A 15268-nucleotide genomic window follows, 5' to 3' on the forward strand; every position below is an offset into this window, starting at 1 on the left:
ATGGTTTTTACAATCATTTAGAGAATTTCTTCCGGAAGGTTTATATATATATAATACATGCATCATATATTTATAGAAAGTAGAGGAAAGTCTAGCAACTCTGTGTACAGCTAGTTCATACTAAGAACATCATGCTTACAGATAAACATAAATACTGAAAAAAATCTTACTCTCGCAAAAAGCTATTTTTTTTTTTCGCTAAGTAAGATGTTTTTCATGATTTAGGAAACTACAAAATAAACTAGAGATAATTACTGTCGAGCCAACCTGGTCCATCAATTGCATTGCCTATAGTTAAAAGAGAAAGAAAATATAGGGTTAACAGCCTTACTGTGCACAAGTGAATATTATGAAATTCATTCATGGACAGTCAAAACAATGTGCAAGAATAAATAATGTGAGTACCCATAATAAAAGGGTTTAGTTTTTCCTGTGGGGAAGATTTAACCTGGACATAAAGTCGGAAAAATACATAAATATTAAGCATACTTAAATATTCTCGTTCAGTAACCTTCTCCACAGTAAAACAATATATTAAATTAATTTGTAATCAGCAGAGTTATTTTGTATCTTTTGTGTTAGCCTAACGTAGGTTTATCGGCATTAAATCAGTTGCATGTAACTTACATAACAGGAGTTCTGATGAAGATATATTAGGAGAGGATCAAGACACTAAAGAAGTTCTGATGAAGTAATTAGTGTAATTATGCAAAAGATAGAGAAAGCCCCCCCAGAGAGCACAAGAGATACAGAATAACCCCCCAGAGAGCACAAGAGATTCACATAAGCACAACAACATTTCAATTAAATTGTAACGAGCTTTAAATTAAATATCTGCATTTAAATAAGTAAATTTATATTCCTGACTCACCTGTTTAAGATGGTTTTTCAAGATGGTTCCTTCGGGTTCAGGTAGACTTGGTAGGTCCTGGTCATTTCCTGTGGGAGGGGTTAATTTATTCGAGTCCAGGTCAATTAGCCAAATATCATCAGGTAATCTAGAAAGAAATCAGAATACATATTTGGATATTTAAGACTTTTTTGTAGCACACCCGCATAGTTTTTCCCGTAAATTAAAATAAGTTGCACGAGGTCATATTACTATTTCCAACAAAGTAATTATAACTGATAATCAATCGGTCAAGATATATTCTAACCTAAAGTTTTTTTTGTACAACAGAAAACTTGCTGGGATTCCAATGACAAAGGGTGTTGGAGCCAGCAAAAGTTGTTCAGCGCAGCTCATGCAGGTGGGTAGAAGGGGAATGACTGGAAACATGTACTCCAGAGGGTAGATCATAGTCACAAAAGCCATGACTGACATGGACAGGGCGTTATAGTCTCGAGACTGGAGGACCAGTTTGTTCTCAAGCAGGATCAGTGTCAGAACTTTGAGGCAGGTTTCCACACCTAGAAAATCAAGTAGGTTCATTTTATTAAAATAATGTGCGTTGCTAATAATCTTAAGTTTTCAATCTATATATATTATAACTTTTATGAAATCAAAACACGCAAATTGTTTTATAGTTTTGTATTATTATTTTAACTGTCTTGCTAAAGAAATCTCTGTGTTATGTGGACAAATTGAAACAAACATTAAATTTCAGTATAATATATCAACAAAAAAAATTATAATGCTTTGATTCGTGGTAACGTAGAATAATTTCAAAGCGATTGGAAAAAGTAGTTTAGATTATATTTTAGGTGTTCAAGTACATATATTTTTAAATATATAATATTATCAACGCTGGAAAGGATAAATGGCTTTTTCCTTCCAAGTGACATTATATTTCTGAAAGGCCTTATCGTAGAGAATTAAAGTATGTATGGTTATTAATTGATACAGGTTGATTGAAGCGATTGAACAAACATCGAAACTAATGTAAATTTTAGATAAAATAAAATATTTATATAATCGATGGCCAAAAACAAAAAAGGTGAAAACTTTTCTTTACAAACAAAATTGCCCAGATGAAAATATTTGTGTAAATTTTTCTTACCTAACAATTCCAGTGGTAAATGCAGCGGAAAATCCACAAGCGTGAATCTGGTGTGGTCGGGTAAAGCAAATGTCAAGGGATCGTGAACCGTTGGGGACAGTACCTCCACCTCTATTCTCGTCTTCCCAGGGATAGGCACGGGGGCCGACAGTAGCCTCAGGATCCAGGTCTCAATCTCCCGCACATCGTGGATCACAATGCTCGGGGTACTGTCGTAAGACTGCCCCGTCAAGACTGACCAAACTGTATCTCTGGAAATGTTAACAGATCTTTTAATTATAAGATTCCTTGATCGCACATTATTAAACTTCTTGGTTTATCATTTAGTATATTAGGGAAAAAATCTTAATGAAAAATAATTTAAGCAACATTACAGTACTTGGTTACCACCAAAAGGTCGACTTGAAATATTCAAAGTATATCAAAACAGATTGCGTCAATCAATTCTGACACACGTGACATGTTCAATGAAGCGCACAAACAAATTTAGGATGGCTAAATATCACCAAACATGTTCTCTTTGAACTTCAACTCTATGGGAATATCCATATAATATACAAGATGGTGCAAAAGTAATCACCCTATTGGAAGATTCTATAATTTTTAGAAATGGCGGCTAAAGCAATTCTGCTTACACATTTGTGAAGTAAACAGAGGCAGAATACATATCGACAAGCCATGGAACGCTATACTCCTCAAGAATGCGGAATAATTGTTTCCATTTTTTAGCGGAATAATTCGTCTGTGGTATGGGCCGGCAAGATCACCTGATTTGACCGCTCCAGACATCTTTTTGTGGGGTTTTTGAAGTCACGGGTTTATGTCATCAAGTCCCAGACTCTTGAAGCCCTCAAAGAGAATATCCGCCATGAATGCGAGAAATTATCTCCGGAAGTGATGGAAAATGCCATAATATTAAGACATCAAGTAAACATAATCCACAAGTAGAACCAATGCTTTTCATTTATAAAAAAAAAAAAAATCAGGTGATTACTTTTACGCCACCTTGTACAAACAGATTTGTTTGTTACAAGGTCTTAAAAATCATAGAACAAACCTGTTTATGAACTAATTAATTAATGAAGTGAGTGAGTATTTACCTGCCAGTTTGTCTTGAAGCCCCGACCCTTTTGGGACTCGATGATTCATTACAGGCATCTATTAATTTCTTTAGGATAAAAAGGCACTCACGAAATATTGAAAAGAATGGGTGGTGTGATAAAAGGCATAGAGACGTCAGGGAATGATTTCGTACTCTCTGGAAATTGAAAAAAACATAAAAAATATTAATAAAGTTGTTGAATTCCGCCTTACGATCAATATGCAAAAAAATTAAAATAGGACTCGGTTTTAACTTAATTACTACAAGAAACAACTATGTATGTCAGGGGAAATGGTAAAATACGCTTTAAAGATCCATTTCTTCTCAATCGAAGTATGTTTCAAGGTTGGGAAATATGATATAAACCTATTTTGTGCATGTTTTACATCTCTCCCGACTTAAATAGTTGCTTACAATAATAATTAAGTTGAAAACAAGTGTTATTTTTTTTAAACTGCGTGCGTGAGTTTGAATCCGGCAACTTTACCAAAATATTAAACCGTATTCTTCATTGCTTCACATGAACAAAACATTTTTATATGTGACACTTGACAATACCACCTCTCTATACACGTACAGTGTAAAATCACCACTACCACCCAGTTGGGTGACATTGTGAGATCATTTTAGGAAAGGACTGTGGTAGGAAGGGATTTGTTAATACGGGTCTTATGAAAATACATGACTTTGCATTACCTGTTTTATACTTCGTGTATGGAAACAGTCAGCTACAACTGATAATGTCTACCCAGCGAAATTCCTAGTAAAGTGTGTATACTGTACGCAGACGTTTGGAGTAATTTTCTAAATAGATGTTATGTAATTTGGATTTGTTACAGACAAGGATCCAAAAAGAAAAGGATGACTTGCCTGTCGTTTTCTAGAAGCTCTCGGGCTGGGAGAATGGCTTCCCCCACTCTCCGAGTCCGGCGCAGGGATGATGCCAAGCCGCGGGGCGCCCGGAATAAGCTGCGCCGGCGTGTCGGAGCCCCGGCGCCCCCCACCGCTGAGGCACTCGCGGTCAGAGTCGCTAGGCGCCACATTGCTACTCCTATAGTCACTAAAACGAAGGCAATCAAACACAATCAGAGTCAATGAGGGAATATAACCAAAAGCATTATCTAAACTTAATCTATGATAGCTGGAATGCTAATTCGCCACCTGTGAGTGCGTGCACTATTCGTTCTGAGTAGATTATTAGCGATAATCGTTGAAAAATTAAACAAAGGAATTTATTATTCATTATAATAGTTACCTAGAACCCTGAAAATAAAATTTCTAAAAAAAAGGAAATTTGTGAAACATTTGAACAGTGGAAATAGAAAGTGATGAAAAAACAAATGAAGTGTAAAGAAACTACTGATCAAATGAATTTCGACTTTCGGAATTCAAAAATTGTCAATGTGTCAAAATTAATTAAAATCTTTTCATTCTGTTACTCTGTTTCTAAGTTTTCGAACATCGCGCAAAAAACAAGAGGAGAATGAAAATAAAAATAAGTTGGCGGCATTGAATATTCAACAGCCAATCAAAACATCCCGGGAGCTTTAAATGTTCATTATGGAGTTTTTATCTTGGGACAAACTCCTACGAGTTTATGAATAATTTATGAGCTTAAAGTTGATTCGAGAAAGAAAATTCTTATTTTAAAATATGTAGATTGGCGAGAAAAAACAACACAACAAAATTCATTCAATTAGCTATTTTTTGTTTCCTTAATTTGTTCTTCTAGATTAATCTAAATCTTTATCTCACCTTGAAAATGCGGAGTCAGAACTTTTTTCCATGCTTTTCCGCCATGATTCTCTTCGAAAGGTTGTAGACTTATCTCCTCTATGCTTCCCCACATTAGTATTTGTGCCTGACTTTTCAATGGGGCGATAAAAATTTACACATATTCCGTATCTCGTTTTCCCTGTATTGATAAAACATAAGTATGTATGTTACAATGTTACACATACTAATTAAGAGTTAAATTTCATGATTTAACATAATATTTATCTTTTATCGCTCTCTCTAATTGGAGAGAAACGCCATAGTGTATTCTAAAAATACACTTATTTTTATTTAACACTTACAAAATATAGAGTTATAGAGGGTTCCGACGTTTCGATTTGAGTTGATCAACTCTACACTTGAAAGCATATCGACAAGTTTAGTGTGATCCCTCTTTCAACAAAGTTGATCAAGCTTTTGTTAGAAATTTTGTCGTTCAATAAAAGTCGAAACTTAAATTGAAACGTTTGAACTCGCTATAATTTTTTTTCATGCCACTCTAAAGTCGTAGCTTTGCTTGATAACAAGATTTTAAAAATAAAATGTACCTAGGCACCATTTTTTTTCAGAGCTTATTGTAAAAAAATTCTTAAACATGACTAGATATGTTGTTAGATTACGTAGGTATTTAGCGCTTATATTGTTTATTTAAGCCCTTAGAGCTTGTACATAAAACAAGTGTTAATAAATTACATTTGTGCAACATTAGTGTATTAAAATTAACATTATACTAGCTCAATTCCTAGCTGCGTGAATGGAATATGCTATTCAATTTATTTAGACTGGTACCTACTGTAGAAAATAATAAAATATAAAAATATATGAAGTGAATAAAATGAATCAAAGTAGGTACAAGAAATACAAAGAAAATAGAAGAGAAAGGTATTGATACCTACCTAGAGTAAATAACAAAAATCATTGTAAGGTATATGGAAAAAAATAAACATAAACACGGGGCTTGGAATTACAGGGGCCTAACTACAAAAACTAATGTTTTGAGTTTCGAATCAAGCTTTGTTTCGGTAATGCCATAATCATATTAATACATACAACCATTTAAAAAATACAGTGGGGCATAGCAGTTGGGCATTCAGTTGAACACATGAGCATGCCAACCTTTATTAACGTTTGTCTCAAAACTATGTTTTTGTAGATAAGCCCCTGTTATCCTAAACCCCCGAACAGTAAGTTACATATTATTGTAATATCGAAACAAAATATTAGATATTCCTGATTTTAATTTTAGTAATAATTTTTTTTATTTTTTATAGTGAATACCTCACAAGAGTCCCAACTGCTCCCGTCTGGAGCCAGTGAGACTATGGCATCCCCAATTGGGGGATGTTGTGAGGCTGAAGGTAAGTGGGGAAGGGAAAGAGTAAGGTGGGGAAGTACCTGGCTATTCAGATCTAGTCACTAAACACGGCTATAGCCATTTGGAGCAACGTTTCAATTCTGAATGGTGGTCTTACACCAGGGCGATACTGGTAGTATCTTCCACTCTGGAACGTGCCGCAAATATACTATATATTACTTTAATTAATTAATTGTGAAATAACACAAATTAATCAAATAAAATTTATTTGCGCACGCCGGGTTCGAACCCGCGACCTTCGGAATGGCAATCCAATGCGTTACCACTGGACGATGCCGGCCGTCATGAAGAAAAAAAAAATGAAGATATCATAAGATATTAAATTTATTTCCAAGCCTATGAAGCTTGTAGGTTATATACAGGGTGTATCGGCACTAACCCGACAAACTTTAACCAGCTATTCCTTAGCACATTTGGAGTAAAAAATGTTATGGGCACTTTGCTGTCCGGTAGCATTTTTTTTTCAATTAAAAACAAAAAAATTTAAAATTTCCACACTACATCACTGTCATTGGCATTGCGTTTCGTGTTAAACAGCTGTTATAAGCAAGTGTGTCAAAAAGCGTCTTCGCTCTTTCGCACACACTAAATAATAATAGTTAAAAATGAGACAAATGGTGCCGTGCTATTTCGTTGTGACTGTAAACGTGCGCCAATATAGGTACACACGTGCATTATTCAACGGAATTCGAATAAAATATTTGCCAGATGGGTTTTCAAACTTTATCAAAGGATAAAACAGTGGTGACATGTGGTGAAAATATGAATAATAAATTTTTTATTAAAAAAAAACGTTACCGGACAGCAAAGTGCACATAAGATTTTTTACTCCAAATATGCTAAGGAATAGCTGGTTAAAGTTTGTCGGGTACGTGCCGATACACCCTGTATACCTACCTGCCAGTACACGTTGGATCAGCGTTGGCACCAACCTGCCAACGTTTGAACGCTGTTGGCGGGTTGGCGCCAAGATCCTTTAATGTGTGCACGAAAAACCGACAATAATCAGTTGTTTGTCCAATTTTAACGGCCACCACGTTGCAAAGCACAAAATACGCCAAGTGGTCATGTACACGTTGGGCCAGGGCATTCTATTGTTCAGCGCATTCTATCGGCCCAAAGTGAACCGGCAGCTATACAGGGTGTCCGGAAACTCGTAGTACAAGCGGGAAACTGGTGAATCTACATCACATTTGGAGTCGATTTTGTAGTATATTTTTTTTTATTTGAGCTTTCGTTATCGAGTAAATCGAGTTTGAAGTTGATTTTTTTTTTTTTTTTTTTTTTTTTTTAATCAAATTCTTATAAATTATTACTGAAGATCAAAGAACCCAACTAATTAAAACTATTTGAAAGTAAAACAAATGAAGAAACTCGGATTTGAAGCATTATTTTGAAATCACCCTTCATTTAACCCGGTGTAATCATAAAATATTTCTGCTCTGCAGGCTTAAAACATCTGTTATTCAACCCTAAACACCAGAAAAAACTTTAACCCTAAAATAGCCGAAAAATATTTTTTTTTGGTTTTTTTTTTTTTTTTTGAAAATGCTCAAATCAAAAAACTTTATGTTTTTTTGGGTTCCCCATGTGGTGTAGATTCTCCAGTTTCCCGCTTGTACTACGAGTTTCCGGACACCGTGTATAACTTGGTTCCATTCTCATATAAACATAAAGCTGCCAGTACCAACGTGTACTGGCGGCTTTACACGCGCTGTGGCGTTTATCAATGACGAAACATTTATATCGTGACGAAATTTAAAAAAAAATAGCTGTAAATATTTTTTGTTATGTAAGTACCTGAATCTTTATCAGTAAGTGTAAAGACAAATGAAGATGCCTCTCTCAAAGCAGTTCTCTTTGGTCCTACAGAAACGCACCCTTCAGGTTGACAGAAATAAACCATGTCCAAAGGAAGGCCGAAATCCGAATGATCCGTTGGAGGGTAACGCCTCAATAACTCCGGTGCCTTAAATAATAATTAAACGCAATGTTTATAAATAATTCCCAATCTAATACAATTCATTACAGTAGTAGTGGGTACTTTAGTAAAAAAATTAATGACACCTTTACAAAACAAGAGCCCAGAGCTAATGAGAAGTGAAAAGAAAATAATTAAGGAGCACGTAGGTACTAGACCCGGCTGCGTAATTAGGTACATAATTTCCTGAGCATATTAAATAGTGAGAAAAAATTCTGAAATCAATGTATTTTCAAATATATTCACGGTCTAAAAGGGTTAAAAGCTACAGACAGTTCGATTCGGAGAGAATTTTTGCACACTGCTTCATTTTGAATTATTTAAACGGCAAAGACGATATACTCACGCAGAAAAGATGTCTCATTTATTTATTCTACGCTTTTGCTACGCCCTGGGGCAATTTTTTTGAGGCGGCTGACGTGACGAATTTCTCGTAGCGTTATTCGTAATAAGTCAGACGTGCTTCATAAAATCATATGATGATTTTCGAGGATAAAATAATATAATAAGATTGTGATTCCGTAGAAAACATTTATTACGTTTTTCTAAATACATACGGTATTCGCAATCGAATAATATATAAATATGTGACGCGTGATTTCATTTTTATTTACCCACTGCACAGACATATGAATTCACATGTCTATGACCCACTGGGAGAACGTCTGAAAGATGTGAGTTTGCATTTTTCTCATAAGTACCTACATATGTACTTTCTGTGGGTGGGTAGTAGGTACCTTACAGAACCGGCCCTGTTCAGTCGCAATTGGAGCGGTCTGCTCGATAACACCTAACACCTAATGCAGCGCATAAACAGGAGAAAAAATGCGCGAGCCGGACCACGAATTATAGGAAAGGAACGAAGCAACAGCAAGGGGCGTTTCGCGACATTTGCGTATGTTTGCTTCCTTTACCGTAATTCTTTTTTAATTCGTATTTTTTTCTCCTGTTAATACGCATTTACGTTTGACTCAGGGCAGGTACCCTGGGTACCTCCTCATCAGTTTCGTAAAAATATTTCACAATAACGTATGTAGGTAGGTACTTAATAAATTTTGTAAAAACTTTATATAATAAGCTGATTTATAGTTACCTGTACGGCAGGGTTGCCGCCCTTTACATTGCCGGGAGTAGGTCTAGCTCCCACTATAGCTAAATAATCTAATAAACGAGGGCATAAGAATTGCTTTTGAATATCCATATTGATTTTTTTTGTATAATGATTTATCTTAAAAATCAAGCAAAGCGTTTTCTTGTCACCGCGCTTTTGGGGGTGTTGAGCATTTCGTGTATTTTTCCTCGCAATCCATTGCGACACCAGGGGAGATGAAGCGTGAAGAAATAATGTCAAAGTGTGCAGTCCTTTGGAAAATGAAGCACATTATATCAGCATTTTATTCTGTAAGAAACAATTTAGCACATGAATACTAAAATCATTAGCCATTAGCTTCGTCCAGACGACACGCGGCCAGCGTGTAAGGCGGTTCGCGACTATTGAAAAATAAAGGGGCAAAATATAAGTGTAGGAATCAATTTGAAAATAAAGTGAAACCAATATTGTGATCATAAAGATTAATTTTATTTTTTGTATTATACTGCGAATAGACATGAGAAAACGCGCTAGCCGAGCCACGTATCACGGAAAAAGAACGAAGCAAACGTTGCTTCGTTCCTTCTCGTAAGTTAATGCAATAATGTTATTTTCTATATTAATTTCCATTAATATTTAACTACTGCTCGATACCTGCTTATTATTCGCGCTCGTCTAGCTCTACACGCCTTGTGCCGTCTGTACGAAGCTTTTGATCTCATCTATAAAAGTCGGTGAGCATACCATCAAAAGAAAATAATAGAATAATTATTCAAAATAGGAAAATAAAATATCAGTTGTCCATTAAGAGTAAGGTAGCTACTACCCACGATGGGGATATTTCTGTCTGCAAATAATGTACATATTATTATTGACTATTCAATGGAAAAAATACGAATCGAAAATAGTATTTTTTTACCGAGAATAAGGGTAGCCACCCAATGGCCAGGATGGGCTGTAACGTTTTTACCGATTAAGAATATTTTTTTAAGAATTTAAGCACTTTTGGGAGATATTTTATACATTTTTACAAATGTTGAAAAGAATGTCACCTAACTGGAGTACCCCGTTTAAAGTCACATTTTACATGATTTTGAGCGTGACTTATAAATTAGCAAGTCATTTTTGTAAGTATGTTAATTTTTTATAGTAAGTTTTTGTAAAAGTTTGTGCTAAAACATTACAAGGGGAAATTTACACTGTAATAATCTTGTGAATCGACTCGAGTTTAAATGCGCAAAGTTATCCTGGTTTATGAGTTGTTCTTTATCTAAAATATTTCTTATTTTGTTGAAAAAATACGTCGTTTTTGAAAAAAAAATGCTTGTACCTACTTTCAACTTAGGAGTTTCATTTTAAGTTTTGATCAATCACTATACATAGGTATATTATTATTCGTTTTTCTTCTTTTTTTGCAGTTGCAAAAGGAACTTATTGGTTCACGTTCAAACAATGTTTATGTTTAGGTTTGTATTGAGGTTATCTGTCTATTCGTTACGGATTTTAAATGTATTATATTTATTTATTGAAGACAATATTAGCGATTCTACAATATTTTATTTTAAAATCTTTTCAAAAACAGCGAATTTATCTGGAATCAAAGTGATGCAAAAATATTTTCCTCGGAATCTCTATTCTGATAGTTTTCCTAAGAGAAATAGATGTTAGAGTAAAATGTCAGAGGCTTTACGGGTTAAACAAATATTCTCTAAGTCTTTCTCTTTGCCGTAACGGTAGGTATAGCTTCGATAGGAGGATAAAAGTTTCGATCAAACCTATCTATACCTACATAATATTCCAAACATCAATTTCTTAACATGAATATGTTTATTATTACTCCCTAATAAACGTAATACTATTATCACTCCCAAGTAATGTTTAGGTAAGTACTCTGTAGGTATATATTTATGCCGACTCGCTTGTATTATTATCAAAGTGCGACAATTAAAATATTTTTCCAAAACTGTAAAACTTTTTAAATTTCGCATAGACATATGAATATTCATGTCGATGAAATTTCGAAATTCTATTATTCCAAATAGTATTTCAGCATATTTTCTTCCCAGTATTTTTTTAAAACTTAGGGGAAATGGTATTAGTACATAGTAATTTATGCTAATGAGTCGTTACCAGTTTTTACTATCAGATTCATTAAATTTGGTGATTGCTGGTATTTTCACTGCGAAATTTTGCCTTAATTAAAGTAATATGAGACAGTCAGATACAGAAACTAAAAAGTTAATCGTGCAAGTTGTAATCGTTACCTTTTTAATTTTTCTGTGTCTTTCTGTTTCATACTCTGAGAGTTGTTGATATTATCTTAGCCAATGATTAAATAAAACAAATAACTTGAATAGTATCCATCAGGCGTCTTCATGCAAAATGTGTAAAAATTTAACAAACAGGAACGCTGCTTTCGGTTCTATAAAATGAAGAGAATTTGTAAAATATTCCGTGCACGCCCCGGCTTTATTCTTATCATAACACGATCACTTCTTATTTCTATTATGTTTCGTATATATCATGTATACCTATATCTATAAATGTGATTGTTTAAGAACGAGAAGAATAATAAAATAACGAGAAAAATAATAAAAAAGCAAAAACAAAAGAACGGGAAATTTTTATGATGTTCTAAATCTGAATACCTCAAAGCGCAAATATTAATTCGGAGAAACTCTCTCGGGGGAGGTACCTACCGGATATCTATTGTTTGCAATTTTCTTTTATTTCTCCCCAGACGCAACCTCAACATAAAATGGTCCGCCCGCGGGATAAGTGGTTGTACTGGCTGAGTGGAGAGGTACCTACTCAACAAACAGGACTTGACCTGATTATTTTTGCATCCTTGACATATTTACAGAGGTCGGCCTGTACGGGGGGTAACTCCAACAGGTTTTATCCTAAGTGCCTTTCCGTGTGTTTACTAATGATCTCCATAAGTGACACTTAACGAACCATGTCATTTATCTGAGTGGACATTATTTATTAATGAGGTATTTAAGACAGAAAAAAACATTCATCACAATCTACGTAAAAACGAAAAAGTATCCTTCAAAAACTTTTTTTCAACTTTTAGGCGTGGCTGTTTCTATTATGCCATAAAAGAGTGACATAAATATTACTTTAATGTATCGGAACCATAGCAGATTAGCAAAGTGAAACAGATTACAAGTGATGTTGAGTAATCCATTAATATGCAGGTCCCTATCGCTTTTCCACCGGCCCTTATAAGCGAAATGTTCCGCGACAACTTTGCCCAACACTTTAATCTTTATCACCAACATACAATACAAAGTCATTACGTGCAGTTGATCAGCCATCCTAGTCAACGATTCCGAATAATAATTATTATTATTGTACTTTATTGTGCGTCATATGACAAAACACGGCTATGAAAGTGAGTTTCCTAGTGCGACTGAACATCACAATCGATAACTAACTGTTATACTAACGGTGTAGGCAAGATCCCGTAGATAGGTGGCGTAGTATGGGACTACGGGAATCTCAGCGTACTCCAGGAATAAAGATTAAGGGCGTTTAAAGAAATGTCAGCTGGAGTAAAAGATATGTAATAAAGCAACATAATATTACATTTAACCTCTTGCACACGATAGGACAAGGCAATCTTCTTACATTACCAAAAATTATATGAGTAATTCGTATTTAAGTTAGCTTGTAATTCATGCAGAACGTGATACATTTTTTAAAGGATTAAAAGAAAAATGATATTTCACTGATCTTACTCGACTAAAAATGTTAATAAGAATTTTCAAATGTATAAAAACTTGATATTCACTAAATTGGTTTAAATTTATGTTATGTAAGACCACAAAATAAATTTTCCCGTTCTTCAAAAGTATAACCGTGGTCTACATTTTGTCGATAACAGGTTCTACGTATTTCACGGTCAAAGAGCACTAATTGCGCTATTTCATTTTAAAGCACCCGTATATTTATTTCTTATTCGGTTTATGTTATTATTTGCAAGAGAGCATGACACACAATAACATAATTTACAATATATTCAAATCCTTGATAAAAATACGCTCACCTCCTTCCGTTCTGCGGTTAGTAAAAAACTCAATAAAATGGATAACATGTTGCTTGTATTCTGAGGTTCTTTCAAACAAGATTAGAATTCAAACCAGAAATAAATATGTTAAAGGAATAAAACTTACCCTTTCGTTCACTCGGGTTTTAAAAAAAGAACGTAGCTATTTTCACATGTAGATAAAGAATAAGCGAAGGCTAGTGACGCTTCTATTATAGAAAGTTTGGCTATATACAATGCTTCCTCCTACGCTTCCATTTCCATTCTGCGACCGTTCCCGATATCTGTCGTCGCCCGCTCAACGATTTCCTGCGGGCGCCTGCGCAGAACGAAGCCTCAATTTCTGTCGATAATTTTCCGAGTAATGGCAAATTTCATTTCGTCGTTAATTGGACTAAAAATGCCTTTGAAAAGCGTATCAATTTGTAGATTAGTTCCTACAGACATATCGGACGAAATCTCTTTGGGAAAACGCCTGCCCTTGAGTGACCTCTAGTCTCGGCGTGAGGAAGTGTAGGGGGCGGTGGGGGTGGTTGGGGGGTGTAAAGATTTCGAGGAAGGAAATGGGCAGCATCCGTCCGGAGGTTAATAATAAGACTGGTTAAGGCCAATTGGCACTAATACAAAAAAACCTTTATCCACTATTGGCTAGACAGAAAATACTTTGACTGCATTATCATTTCCTAATAAAATATTAGTCATTCGGAATATATCTGAACACGTGTTCACGCAGGTGGCCTTGTCCGAATAAATATAATGGACGAGATGCGAAAATATTATTTTGTGCACATATTCGTGCTTTACTGATACTGATACTGTTTGTAATGAAATTTGTCAAATCATTCGTTATAGGCCTGCAGTCCCGTTTTTAACAAGAAAACGAATAATTTGACAAAAGTTTGAATAATCATTGAGTTTTCAACTTCTGGCTTATAACGCTTCATCATTATTTGTAACGTCCTTTATAAGATTTAAAGTATGCAATCTTCTACGTTATATATATCGTCGGCTTAGAGTGTAAACCTGCTAACGGCCAAATAGGTAACTTTACAGGAGAGACAAAAAACGTTCTTAAAAAAAATAATTAATTTTAACAAACGGTTCTAATACAGTATTGTGTATTTTTTATTCTTTATAATATAAATCAAAACAAGAGTTAGTAAATTCAGTATTTATTTAATAATTAACCCATTTGTGATATAACAGGTTTTCTTAGTGCAGTAACATTATTAATAAAGGATTTGGCAGTTTTTCACTCTTAATATTAAACTACTTTTTTTTTTTAAATTATAAGTAATGTTTCTAAATACAACGTTTTGTTAGTATAGATTAGGAGCACCTTTTTTCGGTCTCAATATTATAATATTGCTAGATTCTATAACTTTGGAAAATTACCACATAATTTAATTCTAAAATTAAATGCTCTATTATAATAGCTTCTGTTAATAACAAAATTTCTCTCTTATCAAAAAAATATAAACTCATAATATTTTACTCTCTAACATAAAGTAACAGTTACACGTTGAAAGTTTGTAACCTGAATATTTCTAAAATAAAATCAAAATAAATCACATTACAAACCAGTCAGTCTCAATTATTACTAATACGAGTAGTGACTAGTCATGAAGTAAATTATCATAATAATAACGATGGTCTTCAGGTAAAATGCTTTTTAAATATTGCAAGTCTTCAAACTTTCTTTTTTGTAATTTTTATTTTTGATTGAAAGTGATTTCTAAGGGAATCAAAAGGCTATGCAATTACAGTCAGTGATTTTCTTTGCGGTAGTATTTTCCATACATCAGTGAATCTCCATTTAAAAAATACGTCACCGTTTGGAGTGTACTGAAGAGCTCTAATATCAGTAACTTTAGCGTCACCTCTACCACG

The 15268-nt window shown here is 34.3% G+C and overlaps 1 protein-coding gene across 5 annotated transcripts in view; it reads right to left on the reverse strand.

Annotated features, from left to right (window-relative positions):
* Rab3-GEF (Rab3 GDP-GTP exchange factor) overlaps nucleotides 1–13638 on the reverse strand; it is a 39484-nt gene extending 25846 nt beyond the window's left edge. For 3 of the 5 annotated variants that reach the window (XM_089631557.1, XM_089631555.1, XM_089631554.1), the window contains exons 1-10: nucleotides 13506–13638; nucleotides 9328–9633; nucleotides 8054–8222; nucleotides 4858–5017; nucleotides 3973–4162; nucleotides 3101–3258; nucleotides 2001–2251; nucleotides 1158–1410; nucleotides 872–998; nucleotides 256–288 (exon numbers count right to left, since the gene is read on the reverse strand). In XM_089631557.1, coding sequence (XP_089487683.1) covers nucleotides 256–288; nucleotides 872–998; nucleotides 1158–1410; nucleotides 2001–2251; nucleotides 3101–3258; nucleotides 3973–4162; nucleotides 4858–5017; nucleotides 8054–8222; nucleotides 9328–9435 — 1449 coding nt within the window. In that variant the 5' untranslated portion in view covers nucleotides 9436–9633; nucleotides 13506–13638. The remainder of the gene's footprint in view (nucleotides 1–255; nucleotides 289–871; nucleotides 999–1157; nucleotides 1411–2000; nucleotides 2252–3100; nucleotides 3259–3972; nucleotides 4163–4857; nucleotides 5018–8053; nucleotides 8223–9327; nucleotides 9634–13505) is intronic. The other 2 variants (XM_089631558.1, XM_089631556.1) reach the window with 1 other exon arrangement.
* Nucleotides 13639–15268: the final 1630 nt, after the last annotated feature.

Source organism: Hesperophylax consimilis, chromosome 5 (genome assembly GCF_061612785.1).
Source record: "Hesperophylax consimilis isolate HC1 chromosome 5, BYU_Hcon_1.0, whole genome shotgun sequence".
In the NCBI taxonomy this organism is placed as follows: Eukaryota; Metazoa; Arthropoda; class Insecta; order Trichoptera; family Limnephilidae; genus Hesperophylax; species Hesperophylax consimilis.